General features: G+C 40.6%; 1 protein-coding gene across 1 annotated transcript in view; it reads right to left on the reverse strand.

The window, feature by feature from the left end:
* LOC136144155 (ATP-binding cassette sub-family C member 4-like) overlaps positions 1-13198 on the reverse strand; it is a 143314-nt gene that overhangs the window by 51260 nt on the left and 78856 nt on the right. The window contains 1 exon segment of the mRNA XM_065901813.1: positions 1724-1803. Coding sequence (XP_065757885.1) covers positions 1724-1803 — 80 coding nt within the window.

The following is a 13198-nucleotide window of genomic DNA, read 5'->3' on the forward strand; positions in this document are numbered from 1 at the left end:
GTGTGTTAATTTTATATCCTGCAACTTTACTATATTCATTGATTAGCTCTAGTAATTTTCTGGAAGAGTCTTTAGGGTTTTCTATGTAGAGGATCATGTCATCTGCAAACAGTGAGAGTTTCACTTCTTCTTTTCCTATCTGGATTCCTTTTACTTCTTTTTCTGCTCTGATTGCTGTGGTCAAAACTTCCAACACTATGTTGAATAGTAGTGGTGAGAGTGGGCACCCTTGTCTTGTTCCTGATTTCAGGGGAAATGCTTTCAATTTTTCACCATTGAGGGTGATGCTTGCTGTGGGTTTGTCATATATAGCTTTTATTATGTTGAGGTATATTCCTTCTATTCCTGTGTGCAGCTTTTTGATAAAAGCATTTCATCCCCAAAATGAACACTTTTAAATGAAGAAAGTCCCCAGAACCTGTATAACTGAAAAGCAGACAGAATTAAACAACAGAAGAAAAAGCCAACATGAGCAACGATATTGAATGAAGAGATGAGAGCTGAGGTGATGCTACATCATTCTTTCGAACCTCAAGTTCACAGATAAAATAAAGTCTGGTTACAAGACATTTTTGTGATTATTTCTTTTTTCCTAAAGACACTGTAAGACAGAGCAATCAACACATGAGAAGAATAACTGCCTACAAAAACAAAAAAGGCATTTTCTGAGATGACTTTGATCCTGCACTCAAATTACTGGCTTAAAGGCTTTGCATCTTCCACGAAAGTGAAAGTGAAGTCACTCAGTCGTGTCCGACTCTATTGCAACCCCATGGACTGTAGCCTACCAGGCTCCTCCGTCCATGGAATTTTCCAGACAAGGATACTGGAGTGCATTGCCATTTCCTTCTCCAGGGTATCTTCCCAACCCAGGGGTTGAACCGGGTCTCCTGCATTGCAGGCAAATGTTTTACTCTCTGAGCCACCAGGGAAGCCCTGCATAGCTGCTCTCTATTGTCCTTATTCAACTATTATTTTCACCTTATTATTACTAATCTTTTCCTTGTAAGTAACCACACCTGGCTCTGTCCAAAAAACAAAACAGATAAACAAGAACAAAAAAAAAAAAATTAAAAAAATCATTCAGTAAATATTTGTTCTTTGTGGTCATATAACACATAGTTTAATCTAGGCTAGCTTTCCATGTGAGATGATTGTTTCTGTATTACAAAATGTGCTTAGTAAATGGAATCCATGCCAGACACCTGGAAGGCAGAGGGAGAACCACTTAAGCGTGTCACTGCTTTGAACCATCCTTGATGTGTGTGTAGTCACTCCTGCACCAGATACTGTGGTGGTGGTTTAGTTGCTAGGTCATGTCTGACTCTGTGCAACCCCAAGGACTGTTGCCTGTCAGGCTCCTCTGTCCTCTGTCCATAGGATTTCCCAGACAAGAATACTGGAGTAGATTGCCATTTCCTTCTCCAGGGAATCTTCTTGAATCCAGAGAATCTTCTTGACCCAGGGATCCAACCTAGATCTTCTGCATTGTAGGCAGATTTTTCACTGACTGAACCACCAGAGGCTGCACCAGGTATTACTCATGTTAATTCAGCCTCCCAACCACAGTCATACCTTTCTCTTACAAACACGGCCTTTTTTTAACTTAAGACAACAGAACACATCGCCAGGTTAAAATACCCACCCTCATCCCCTGTGAAAAAGCGGTGAAAAACAAACACTGTTTATCCCTTTGAGAATGCTGACAAGACTGTTACCTTACCTGGATGAAGTCTTGAAATATCTGGGGCAGCAAGTCATCCACATGCCCAATGTCTTTGAAGAAACGATTTAAAATTCTCCCTGCATGAACAGGACATGAGAAATTATTCATTTCCCCAAATGGGCCCTTTAAGAGAAACAATTCATGAACATATCAAAACAATATTTTTTAACATATAAGTATTTGATTTCTAGGAACTTTGATTATTTTTACATTGATTCATATGAAATAAGCCAATGTCAGTAGTTTAAAAAAGAGAGAGAGAAAATATAATGATATCTATAGAGAAACAAAAAATGACTGTGAGTGGGGAGCTGAAACTGAGCCCTGATTTTTAAACAAATGAGGGGAATCTTGAGTCAGTACTGGGAAGGGTTAGTGGGTTTCAGAATGCTTCCTCCTTTTAGATCCATCCCATCTAAGACTCATTCCAAGTGCTAAGTTGGTAAATAAACAGTTGCAAAATACTTCAATTAACCTTAATTGTTACACTAATTTTGCTTTAGTTATCAAAATTAACTTTGCTAAGTAATACTTTTTTGAAAGTGAAAGTGAAAGTCACTCATATCTGACTCTTTGAGATCCCATGGACTATACATTCCATGGAATTCTCCAGGCCAGAATACTGGAGTAGGTAGCCTTTCCCTTCTCCAGTGTATCTTCCCAACCCAGGAATCAAACCTGGGTCTCCTGCATTGCAGGTGGATTCTTTACCAACTGAGTCATCACACTTTTTTAAATAAACATAATTATAACATCTGTGTGATTTTTTTCCCTCAAGATGGTACACAGCACCTCACAGTTTGGAAAACTGCTGATTATTGCCATTTCCAAGTTGTGAGTTTACCAGTCGGGTAGTTAAGTTGTTATTTTCAGAGGCGCAGCATGTCTGACAAACATAGACTTGAGCATAAGCATCCAAGAAGACCAAAAAGATGTAGGCAGGAAAACAGAAATATTACTTAACGAGTCAAAGTCACTTATCACCATTGAATTTATTTTCCTTCTCAAAATCCACATAAACACGGTATCCTAAAGGCTGCAAGTTTGGAAAATGAGAACTATTTTTTTTTTTTTTCTATGAACTTACTCTTGTATTTGCCAGTAAGTTGGAGCATTGCAATTATTATAAACTTATATGTAATAATGTCTGGAGTAACTTAATGTCTGGAGTGGTCTTATATGTCATTTGAGAAATTAAAATAAAATTCAGTGTACCATTGCTATGACAAAAGCAAATCATTCTTTTTCCAATTGGATAATTTCTAGGAACTTAGATTATTTTATATTGATATTATAACCAATATATTTTATTTTTCTAACAACCCTTAAAGGGAAGGTTATAAAAACTGAGAGTATTCTTTGGGATATTGTGCTAAATTCAAAGTAAAGTGGCAAATCGATGACTTAGCTATTTTTAGGGGATTTTATTTCAGTTATTATGTTTCCTAAAACTTAAACATTTCTAAAGCCCATTTCTTTCTCTGACCATTACTCTTAGAAAACATTGAAGGACACTCTGATTATTGCTATTTTGTAGGCACAAATAGGGCTCATGTATGGTACATTTAAACAAAGTTATATGTCAAGGGGATTTGAATGTTCTCTTGAGAACTAATTTCTAATAAATACCTAGTGTGAACTAAAGATGTTACCTGTCATATCAGTAAACAAAGGATGTTATAAGCATCAGCCACTGCAGTCACCCTCCAGTGGTGCACCCTGAGGAATCTTATTTAACTTATATGCAGAGTACATCATGAGAAACACTAGGCTAGATGAAGCACAAGCTGGAATCAAGATTGCCAGGAGAAATATCAATAACCTCAGATATATAGATGACACCACACTGATGGCAGAAAGTGAAGAAGAATTAAAAAGCCTCTTGATGAAAGTGAAAGAAGAGAGTGAAAAAGTTGGTTTAAAGCTCAACATTCAGAAAACTAAGATCATGGCATCTGGTCCCATCAATTCATGGCAAATAAATGGGGAAACAGTGGAAACAGTGACAGACTTTATTTTGGGGGGCTCCAAAATCATTCCAGATGGTGACTGCAGCCATGAAATTAAAAGATGCTTACTCCTTGGAAGAAAAGTTACGACCAACCTAGACAGCATATTAAAAAGCAGAGGTATTACTTTGCTGGCAAGGTTTGTCTAGTCAAGGCTATGGTTTTTCCAGAAGTTATGTATGGATGTGAGAGTTGGACTGTGAAGAAAGCTGAGTGCCAAAAAATTGATGCTTTTGAGGTGTGGTGTTGGAGAAGACTCTCGAGAGTCCCTTGGGCTGCAAGGAGATCCAATCAGTCCATCCTAAAGGAGATCAGTCCTGGGTGTTCTTTGGAAGGACTGATGTTGAAGCTGAAACCCCAATACTTTGGCACCTGATGCAAAGAACTGACTCATTTGAAAAGACCATAATGCTGGAAAGGATTGAAGACGGGAGGAGAAGGGGAAGATAGAGGATGAGATGGTTGGATGGCATCACTGACTCAATGGACATGAGATTTAGTAAACTCATCAAACTCATGTTTGATGATGGACAGGGAGGCCTGGCGTGCTGCAGTCCATGGGGTCACAAAGAGTCGGACACAACTGAGCGACTGAACTGAACTGAGGAAACTTAGGATGAAGAAACACAGGACACTGGCCCCAGATAGCTGAGTGAATTCACTTAGTTGTGTCTGACTCTTTGTGATCCCATGAACTCTAGCCTGCCAGGCTCCTCCGTCCATGGGATTTTCCAGGCAAGAATACTGGAGTGGGTTGCCATGCCCTCCTCCAGGGGATCTTCCTGACCCAGGGATCGAACCCAGGTCTCCCACAATGCAGACAGACTCTTTACTATCTGAGCCACCAGGGAAATCCAGTAGCTGAGGTGCACATCAAAGGGATGATTTCTGTAAGCCCACACTCTTGCATTTTCTCATACACAGAAAAAGTGCTAAACTTGAGGGATCATCTCTTCTTTTATTAACACTAATCTTTTGATGTTCCAACTACCTGGTCTTTGTTGCAAAAACTACTGTATATCTTGCTTCCCCACCTTGCCTCGTTGGGGAAGCCTCTCAGAGTTATCTGAGATGGTGTGTCCCAGGCTTAAGTCCTCAGTTTTTTCCACTGAATAAAATATAATTCTCAAAGCTTAGGTTGTGCTTTTTTTCCCCCCCTAGTCCACAATGGTCTTTTTAATGATTAAATTTAAGGAAATAGAAGCAAAACACACATACACAAATGCATAGCCTATTTCGGTGTAGCAACTCTTGAGAAATATATTATCTAGGCCCCTGAATTTCACTTGTAATTGAGGCTTCAGGGAGCCAGCCTTCAGGTGAGACATGGGACCTCTACCTGCTCTTCCTGACCTTGGTCACAAGTGACTTCCTCCCAAGTGCTTCAGGTCAAGCCACAAATAGACCATGAATGAAAAGAAACAGGGCTGAGTTTCTGCTGCTTGGATGAGACGGCTCTGCTATCCTCTACAAGGCACCTGGCTCACCAGAAGTACACGGTGTACCCATGCCAGGATCTGGAACTGCTGTAGGCTTCCCGTTGGCCTAGCCATCACAGGCTAGGCCACAACTTGCTTGTCTCAGGCTTAGGAAATACAGATACCAGAAACTGTCTTTTAGTAATATCTTAGGCAGACTGGGTGACAACTTTTCTGAGCCTCTAAGAATGACTGCTTTAGAGGATGGTTTTCAGGATTAAAAGGGCTCATGCAAGTGAAAGAACCCAGTCATGATGCCAGGGGCTTAACAAGTACCCAACCACCAAGGTGAGATGGTGACTTTGACCCCCAGTTTTGCAACACTACATCACCTGGAGAAATCTACCAGTCAATACAGGAGGGTCCTCTTAGTAAAAATGCAGATTCTGATTCAGGAGTTCAGGGGGAGCTAGAGAGTCTGTATTTCCTCCAAGCTGCCAGGTGATGCCCTTTCTGCTAGTTTCTAGACCACATTTTGAGGGTCAAGAGGTAGGGTTCTGCTTTAGGAACATTAAAATCAAGTGGGCAATTTTTCCACATATTCTTATGGATCCTTGTGGCAACACATACCCCAGTCATTTTTTTAACTTCTCAAAGTAACAATATTGAAATAAGGAAAATATATGTCAGAAAATGTTAAAGGCATAGTTTAAATGCTTGTAATTTCTTTGATGGAAAAGTGCAACTTTTTAACATAGCAAGATTCAGAAACAATGCAAGTATGATTTGAGTTAGAAAGTGTTGAAATCAAAATTGGAATTTTTTTAGGTTGAAAAGACTACTCAGAGATGAACAGTATATCACAACCATCGCTTTACAACTTTCACCAGATGTGTGAGTCTGAAGAGACCCAAGGTTGACAAATAGTGTAAAATACAAGGGAAACAAAAACAATGAAAAAACCATCTCCCAACACAGTGACTACAAAAGCTGAATAGAATGTCAAACATTATCAAAAAACTAAAATCTTATTCATCAATGAACTGACTACAGAAAATGTGAGATCAGAAAGTTCAGCAGTTACTTCTTTGCACTAAGAAACATTAAGAGAATGCATGGTGTTTGCAGAATATTTCCTCTGGGATAATCGAAGCTGTGATTTAAAGTTCACGCCCTTATTACTATTATTAAAATTTTCTCAGAAGTCTCCAAGTGAAATTCTGATGATGAATTCTCTTCACACACATACCATGACTCTTCAGCCAGTGACACGTGACTGCTGCTGGAGGATCTCCAAGGATATAGAAAAAAAGGAGGATTCACATGAACAGGGGAAACCCAATCCATTTCAGACTGTTCTGTTAGACAGGGCTTTCTCACATTAAACCAAATCCTGCTTTCCTGGAACATCCATCCCCTGCTACTTATTCTGCCCACATATCCACACAAAGTGAATCTAGTTTCTCTCGATATGACAACTTTTCAACTCCTTGAAGAAAGTGAATCATCTCCTGTCCAGCAACTACTCCTTGGTGCCTAAGTGATCCCTAATCAGGCACGGTATCCTATGTTGGCTGCTGCTTCTTGACCAGACCCCGATGGCCAGTCTCATCTAATGCCACCTTGTGTCCAATAACATCAACACCACAGGCATCAGGATAAACTGGTATCACCACCTCTCCCATCCTGCACATGATATAGTCAACCATAAAGCCAACAATGATGGTAAATTCTGGAGGCCAGATCACATTTGGGACATGTATATAATGAAACTCCACATGGCTCCCATCTGCATTGCACAGGTAGATTTGGGGAAACAACTGAGCAATATGTGCAAACAACTCTAACAGCCACAGCCCTTCTGACCCAGAAATTTCGCCTCTGGAAATGTGTCCTCAGGATCAATAAGTGCATCAATGAGTTGAATGTGGTATATTTGTCAGGTCATAAGTAGAAAACAACCCAAACAAGTCTGAAACAAGTCTATAATGTATTATGTACAATTTTTTTTTCTGTATAATCTTACCTTTCTACACTAACTGTGTATTACTTGTGTAAAAGGTAAAATAGGGAGCAGAAAGCAAGCGAAAGACTGGGGAAAAGAAGGGGAAGGGGAAGAAGAGGGTGAAAGGGAGAAGGAATGAGGGAAGGAGGGATGGAGAGGGGAATGTAGGGAGGAGAGGGCAGGGAGGTACCCTGCTTTTGAAGTCCATGGTACCCCAGAACCAATCAGGCTTCTCCTAACTGCTCTGATTCACAATTTTCTATCTTGTCCACAACACAGAACATCATGAAAGATCACACTGAACTACTTCTCAAAAACAGATCTATTAAGTGATCATATTTTAAAAACTGAACTTATGATCTAAGCTGAAGTCAGTCACCTCTAGATTTCTGACATGTAACCCACACCTAGGAAGCCTCACTGACTTATAAACAAACTATCATTTAAAAGCTAGAAATTCCCATGTTCCCTAGTCTGGGCCTTTAAAAAAAAAATTATAGGTGTAATTATATATCATAAAATGTGAAAGTATATTTTTATTGAGGTACATTTTATATCTCATAAAATTCACCCATTTCAAGTGTACAATGAATTTTAATAACTTTACTGAGTGATGCAAAAAGCACCAAAAATCAGTGTATTACTTGTGTAAAAAGCTAAAGTAGAGAGGGGAGAACAAGAAAAAGACTGGGGGAAAGAGAGGGAAGGAAAAGAAGGGAGTGAAAGGGAAAAGGGGTGAGGGAACACATTTTAATGCATTTTTTAATGTGTTAAGCAATATTTTAACACATATTTATGCCCCCATCTCAGCCTCAGACGACCGCTAACCTACTTTCTCTATAAATTTCCCTCTTCAGGACACAATATATAAATGGGATCATACAATCTGTGGTCTCTGGGTATAGCTTTTTTTCATCTAGCATAATGTATTTGAGGTTCATCCACTATGCAGTGTGTGTCATTTTGAGCACCATTCTTGACCACAGAAGTAGTATTAGGCACCAGCAAAAGAGCACCCCACTTCAAGCCACACCATACCTGACCTTGAGGGTAAGTAAGAACAGATGTGTTTTGTGAATTCTTCAATCTTCTGAAATCCCGTACATGTGCCCATGGCTAGCTTCACAAATGGTTCTAGGACCTAATTCTTTTGATAAGAATAGGCCATTGGTTTGACACACCTGCAGAGAGTCAGACAGCTGGGTCAAGGCTAGGGTCTGAGTCCAGTGGAATGTGGAGGGGTGGGAGGACTATAAAAAGACCCTCTGTCCTGGTAAGAAGTGGGATCTACATCCAAGCAGCCTATTGAAGAAAAGGGCAGAGTCCCTCCAAAGAGGCAAAGAAAATAAACCTTCTAAGTACCATGCAAGGGGGTGGGGAAAAATTGGTCCAATGGAGATGGTGTTTGGTGGAGCCTGAAGATAGTAGCCAGACTGAAAAGGACCCCTGTGTGCATGGAGGAGTCATTAAGGGAGGTGGGCCAGCCTCGACTTCCTGCATCATCTGACACAAACTAAGTCAGCTTAGACTAGCCTAAGGACAGGAGCAGGAGGTATAGAAGTCTAGCAGCTCCACACTTTCTTCATCTTTGTTATTAGAATAGGTCATCAATATGGGAGCTGCTCAATGAATGTCATGAGACAGAAGGAGGAACAGAATTAGGAAACCATCAGTGGAAAAACCACCAAGTACTGGTCCTTCTCTGGCCATCAGCAGCAAGAGGCCTTGGGTAACTCGCCCAACTTCCACTGAGAGACAAATCCCTTATCTCTAAAAGGGAGATGATAACATACCCAGGATAATTATCTATGGTGAAACGGACCACCAGCCCAGGTGGGATACATGAGTCAAGTGCTCGGGCCTGGTGCACTGGGAGGACCCTGAGGAGTCGGGTGGGGAGGGAGGTGGGAGGGGGGATCGGGATGGGGAATACATGTAACTATATGGCTGATTCATGTCAATGTATGACAAAACCCACTGAAATGTTGTAAAGTGATTGGCCTCCAACTAATAAAATAATATTTAAAACAAACAAACAAACAAAAAAAAAAAACAAAAAAACAACATGAGGATAAGACAGATCATTTTATGCAGGCCTCTTCTAAATTATGAAGTAGTGCACATTTGCAAAGTGTTGTTATCCTCTTGGGATTTTAGAACTTCAAGGGACATGAAAGGTCACCAGGCAAGTAATTTCCAAACTTTATGCCGTGAAGCATCAGACTTGACAGAAATGCCTTGGAGAATGAGGGATAAGAGGAAGTGAAGGCCGAGTTCACCCAGCTCCAGATCCCCTGTCCATCTCCCTTACTGCCCAGCCCCTTCTAAACAGAGCCCCATAAATCCATCTGGACATTTGAAGAAAGGGTTCTGCACAAACAGAATGTTCAAATCCTTTAGACCCTGCTTTAGGTGATGGAGGAGACAGTGTCCAACCTTGCTTACAGTGATACAATGTATTTCATCATGGGGTGGGTACTACTGTCAAGCCATCCTGGGATCTCCACCCAACAGAGAGAGTAGGCATGGAAACCCCACTTTTCACCCAATTTATTGCAATGTCATTTGCTCTTATTTTCTCGAAGGATAGTGACAGTGACCATTTATTCTTTTTCTAGTTCTCTTTCTAAACTTCACTTACTTTTATTACAATGATTTCCTGTTTGTTTATGCATCCTAAGTCTTATCTCCACTACTGACCTCTTCTTTGGGCACTTGGCTGCCTACAGAACATCTTAAACTCAACACATCTAAATGGAACAGAAGTCTTTGAAGTTGATCCACAGCTAACTACACCTGGCTTCTCAGACTGTGCCTTAGACCTCTGCCCAAATACCCAGCGTGAAAACTTTTTATTCACTTTTGACTTCTCTTGATATCACATAATTTCCAACAGGCCTTAACTGGTCATTCAAAATAATCTCTCCACCTTCTTCATCAAATCTTATATATTATGTTTTTAGGAATAGTGAGGAGAGAATGGACAGAAGAGAGGAACATACCTTACTTCCTTTCTATCACTCTTGATCCCATATCCTTATTCTGATGGGAGTCCCTCCTCTCTCTTCTGTTCACCTACCAAGAAGGTCCTCAGTCCCCACCACATCAGTCCAGATCTCAACCTTAGCCCTTTTCTCCACCCTGAGACTCTTGATGGAAAAGGTAGCTCCCAAGGATCTATGACTCCCTTGAATTCCTTTATCTTTAGTGGACAGACTTGGAATAACTGTGCTGCCCTCTCAGGAACTCTTCACAAACCTGGCCACAGCTAAGCAACTAAAAGTGCCCATGGGGACCTAAACCATGCCTAGCCACCAGGTCATTCTGATTTTCCCTTCTAAAAGCTACGAGGCCAGGAGAGAAGCAGGAAAGTGGAGCAGACCAACCACACCCAGCAAAGGTGAGAAGCAAAGGGGCTTAGGAACATGCACGCATCCTGAGACAATGACCCCAGCTCACAGGAGGACCCCGGCTCCCAGCTCCAGTTATAGGAAAGTCAGCATTGCTCCAGCTCCACGAGATGCCCATTTCCTTTCCATCAAGCTCTCCTCTTCTTCTGAACTAACCTGGGTAGATTCTGTCCCCTAGCAACCCAAAGCCTTGACTAAAACAATCAACACAGGTACAAGAGATTTTCTTTCTAAAATTAGTTTGGGACCTAATAGATTTCTATAAAATTAAAATTTCAGATTACTAAGGGTCCTTTAAATTACAAAACTTACTTTAATCCTTTTGGCAGAACCTTTTTCATGTGGACGAGAAACTTCAGTCATTTTTTAAATTCAATTTCCATTATGGTTTATTACAGAAAACTGAATATAGTTCCCTGTGCTATATAATAGGATCATCTTAAAAGACACAGAGTATAAAAACATCTTTTCATTAACACCCAGATCTGATATCTTAAGCATCAATGATTTAACTGCTTTGAACATAGCAATGTCCTTTAGGGTTTCTTTTGGTTATCTTAGAAGCACTCCAAATCCCTATCCAACTACCATGTTTTAAAGTATCTTTATGATACTGTGCTTTAAGCTAATACATTTTGCTATTGCTTACAGACTATCTCCAACCTCCATTTTTACTTTCAGGGCTAAAGACTGAGGAGACACTGCAACCAAGCAGAGCCTAAAATAAGACTCCACATGCTCTCAGGATGTAAGTAATTCTGAAGGCACGGTTTTTCTGACACTTTGCTTGATAAGAGATTGTTTTGAGGTGCTTCCAGATTCTGCCTGGAGACTGGGAATAGTCTCAGAACACAACATAGTATAATCTAGTTAGTGGTTACCTACTTTCCATGTATATTAGACTTGAGTTCACATCTAGATTATACACCTTTTGTAAACATGGACCACATTTCACACACAATGTATAACAAAATACAAAATACCAGGTGAAAGTGAAAAGTGAAAGTCACTCAGCTATGTCCAACTCTTTGCGACCCAGTGGACAATACAGTCTATGGAATTCTCCAGATTAGAATACTGGAGTAGGTAGCCTTTCCCTTCTCCAGGGAATCTTCCCAACCCAGGGATCAAACTCAAGTCTCCCACATTGTAGGCAGATTCTTAACCAGCTGAGCCATAAAGGAAGCCCAAAATACCAGGTGTTAGTGCTCAAATGGCATTTACTAATAAACGTCATAAAAGTCTTTCCAACTCTTTGTTTAAGATGGGAAAACTTCTTTGCAGATGGATTCTTATGCAAAAACATAAAGCAAATCTTAAAAAAAATGACTTATTTTAAGAGCTGCTCTTACTGAAGAGAGACTGTAAGACCTAGAACCCACTCTATGACTGCCTTACTAAATGTCAATCAGGGGACACAGTTGGAAAAATTAATTCTGATCACTACAGAATCCACCAACACTAATCTTCAATTTGTAAGCATGGGAGTGAAACTACTGTTGGTAGAAGGTTTCTGTGGATCTGAGTGAAGTTAGATCATAAATAACCCAACACTTATAAGAACAATGCATTGCAAACTTTAATTTGTACATGAATCTCCAAGGAATCTTTTTAAGGTGTATGTTCTCAAAAGCACTAGGGGAGGTCTGAGATTATGGATTTCTAACAATTCCCACATGATGCTGCTCCTGCTGGTGCCTTGATTTACCTCTGTGTTTGTATCAAAAGCTCCTGGTATTTGACAGAGATATTTTGCAGGTGTGCGTTGAGAGATATGCAGTGGTCAACTCCCCTTGACAGGCTCTGACCTGACAACAGGAATGTGCCTGCACAGAGGAGACTGGAGGTGTCTGAAAGTGACCTTTGCTTCATTACCATGCTAAGATCTCTGCCCATCAAGGAATTTGTACTCTGCCAGGCACAGTTCTGGCCAGGTGCAAAGCAGTGTAGAAGACTGCACATGCCCCAGCTACCCTGGCTGTTGTGGAAATCTCTACCCCTTTCCTAAAGCCCTAGTGCTATACCTGCCTCCTACCCCTAAAGTTGTTACTCTCCCCCCACCTCGTGGAGACGCTTTTAGAGCATGAGCTTTACCTTCTCTATTCCTCAGTCAATGAATAAAGTTTCTGTTGTGTGATCAGAACTCAGATTCGTAAGTGGCATTTGTGATTCCAGGCAAAGGACCCACTGAAGGTTGGTATCCAGTGGGGATAAGTAACAACTCTGTCTCAAGAACCTTTAAATTAACCTTATCTTTTCTTCATGTATAATTACTGTGCTTTTAAATACCGTTTTTTGTTTCCAGGAGCTAACAACCACTGTCTTCTTCACAGCTATAATAGCATGGATTCCTCCAATCACATTCTCTCCATGGCTTCATAAAAAGATGAAATCTGTGTGGGCCTCTGCAGTTTACCATCCTCTGCTCCACCCAGTGCCTATACCAAATAGCATGTGCTGAATAAATCTACACAAGATGCTGCCCCCAGGCAGTCTCATTTAATTCTCACAAGAGGCAGTGGTTATTCCCATTTCACGGGAGTGGAAGTGCTCAGATAATATGTAGTCATCATCACTAAGGTTCATTTGGCAATACCCTGTGCCAAGTGCTGTGACTGTATTAACCTGCC

The sequence above is a fragment of the Muntiacus reevesi genome, chromosome 11 (assembly GCF_963930625.1).
Source record: "Muntiacus reevesi chromosome 11, mMunRee1.1, whole genome shotgun sequence".
Lineage (NCBI taxonomy): Eukaryota > Metazoa > Chordata > Mammalia > Artiodactyla > Cervidae > Muntiacus > Muntiacus reevesi.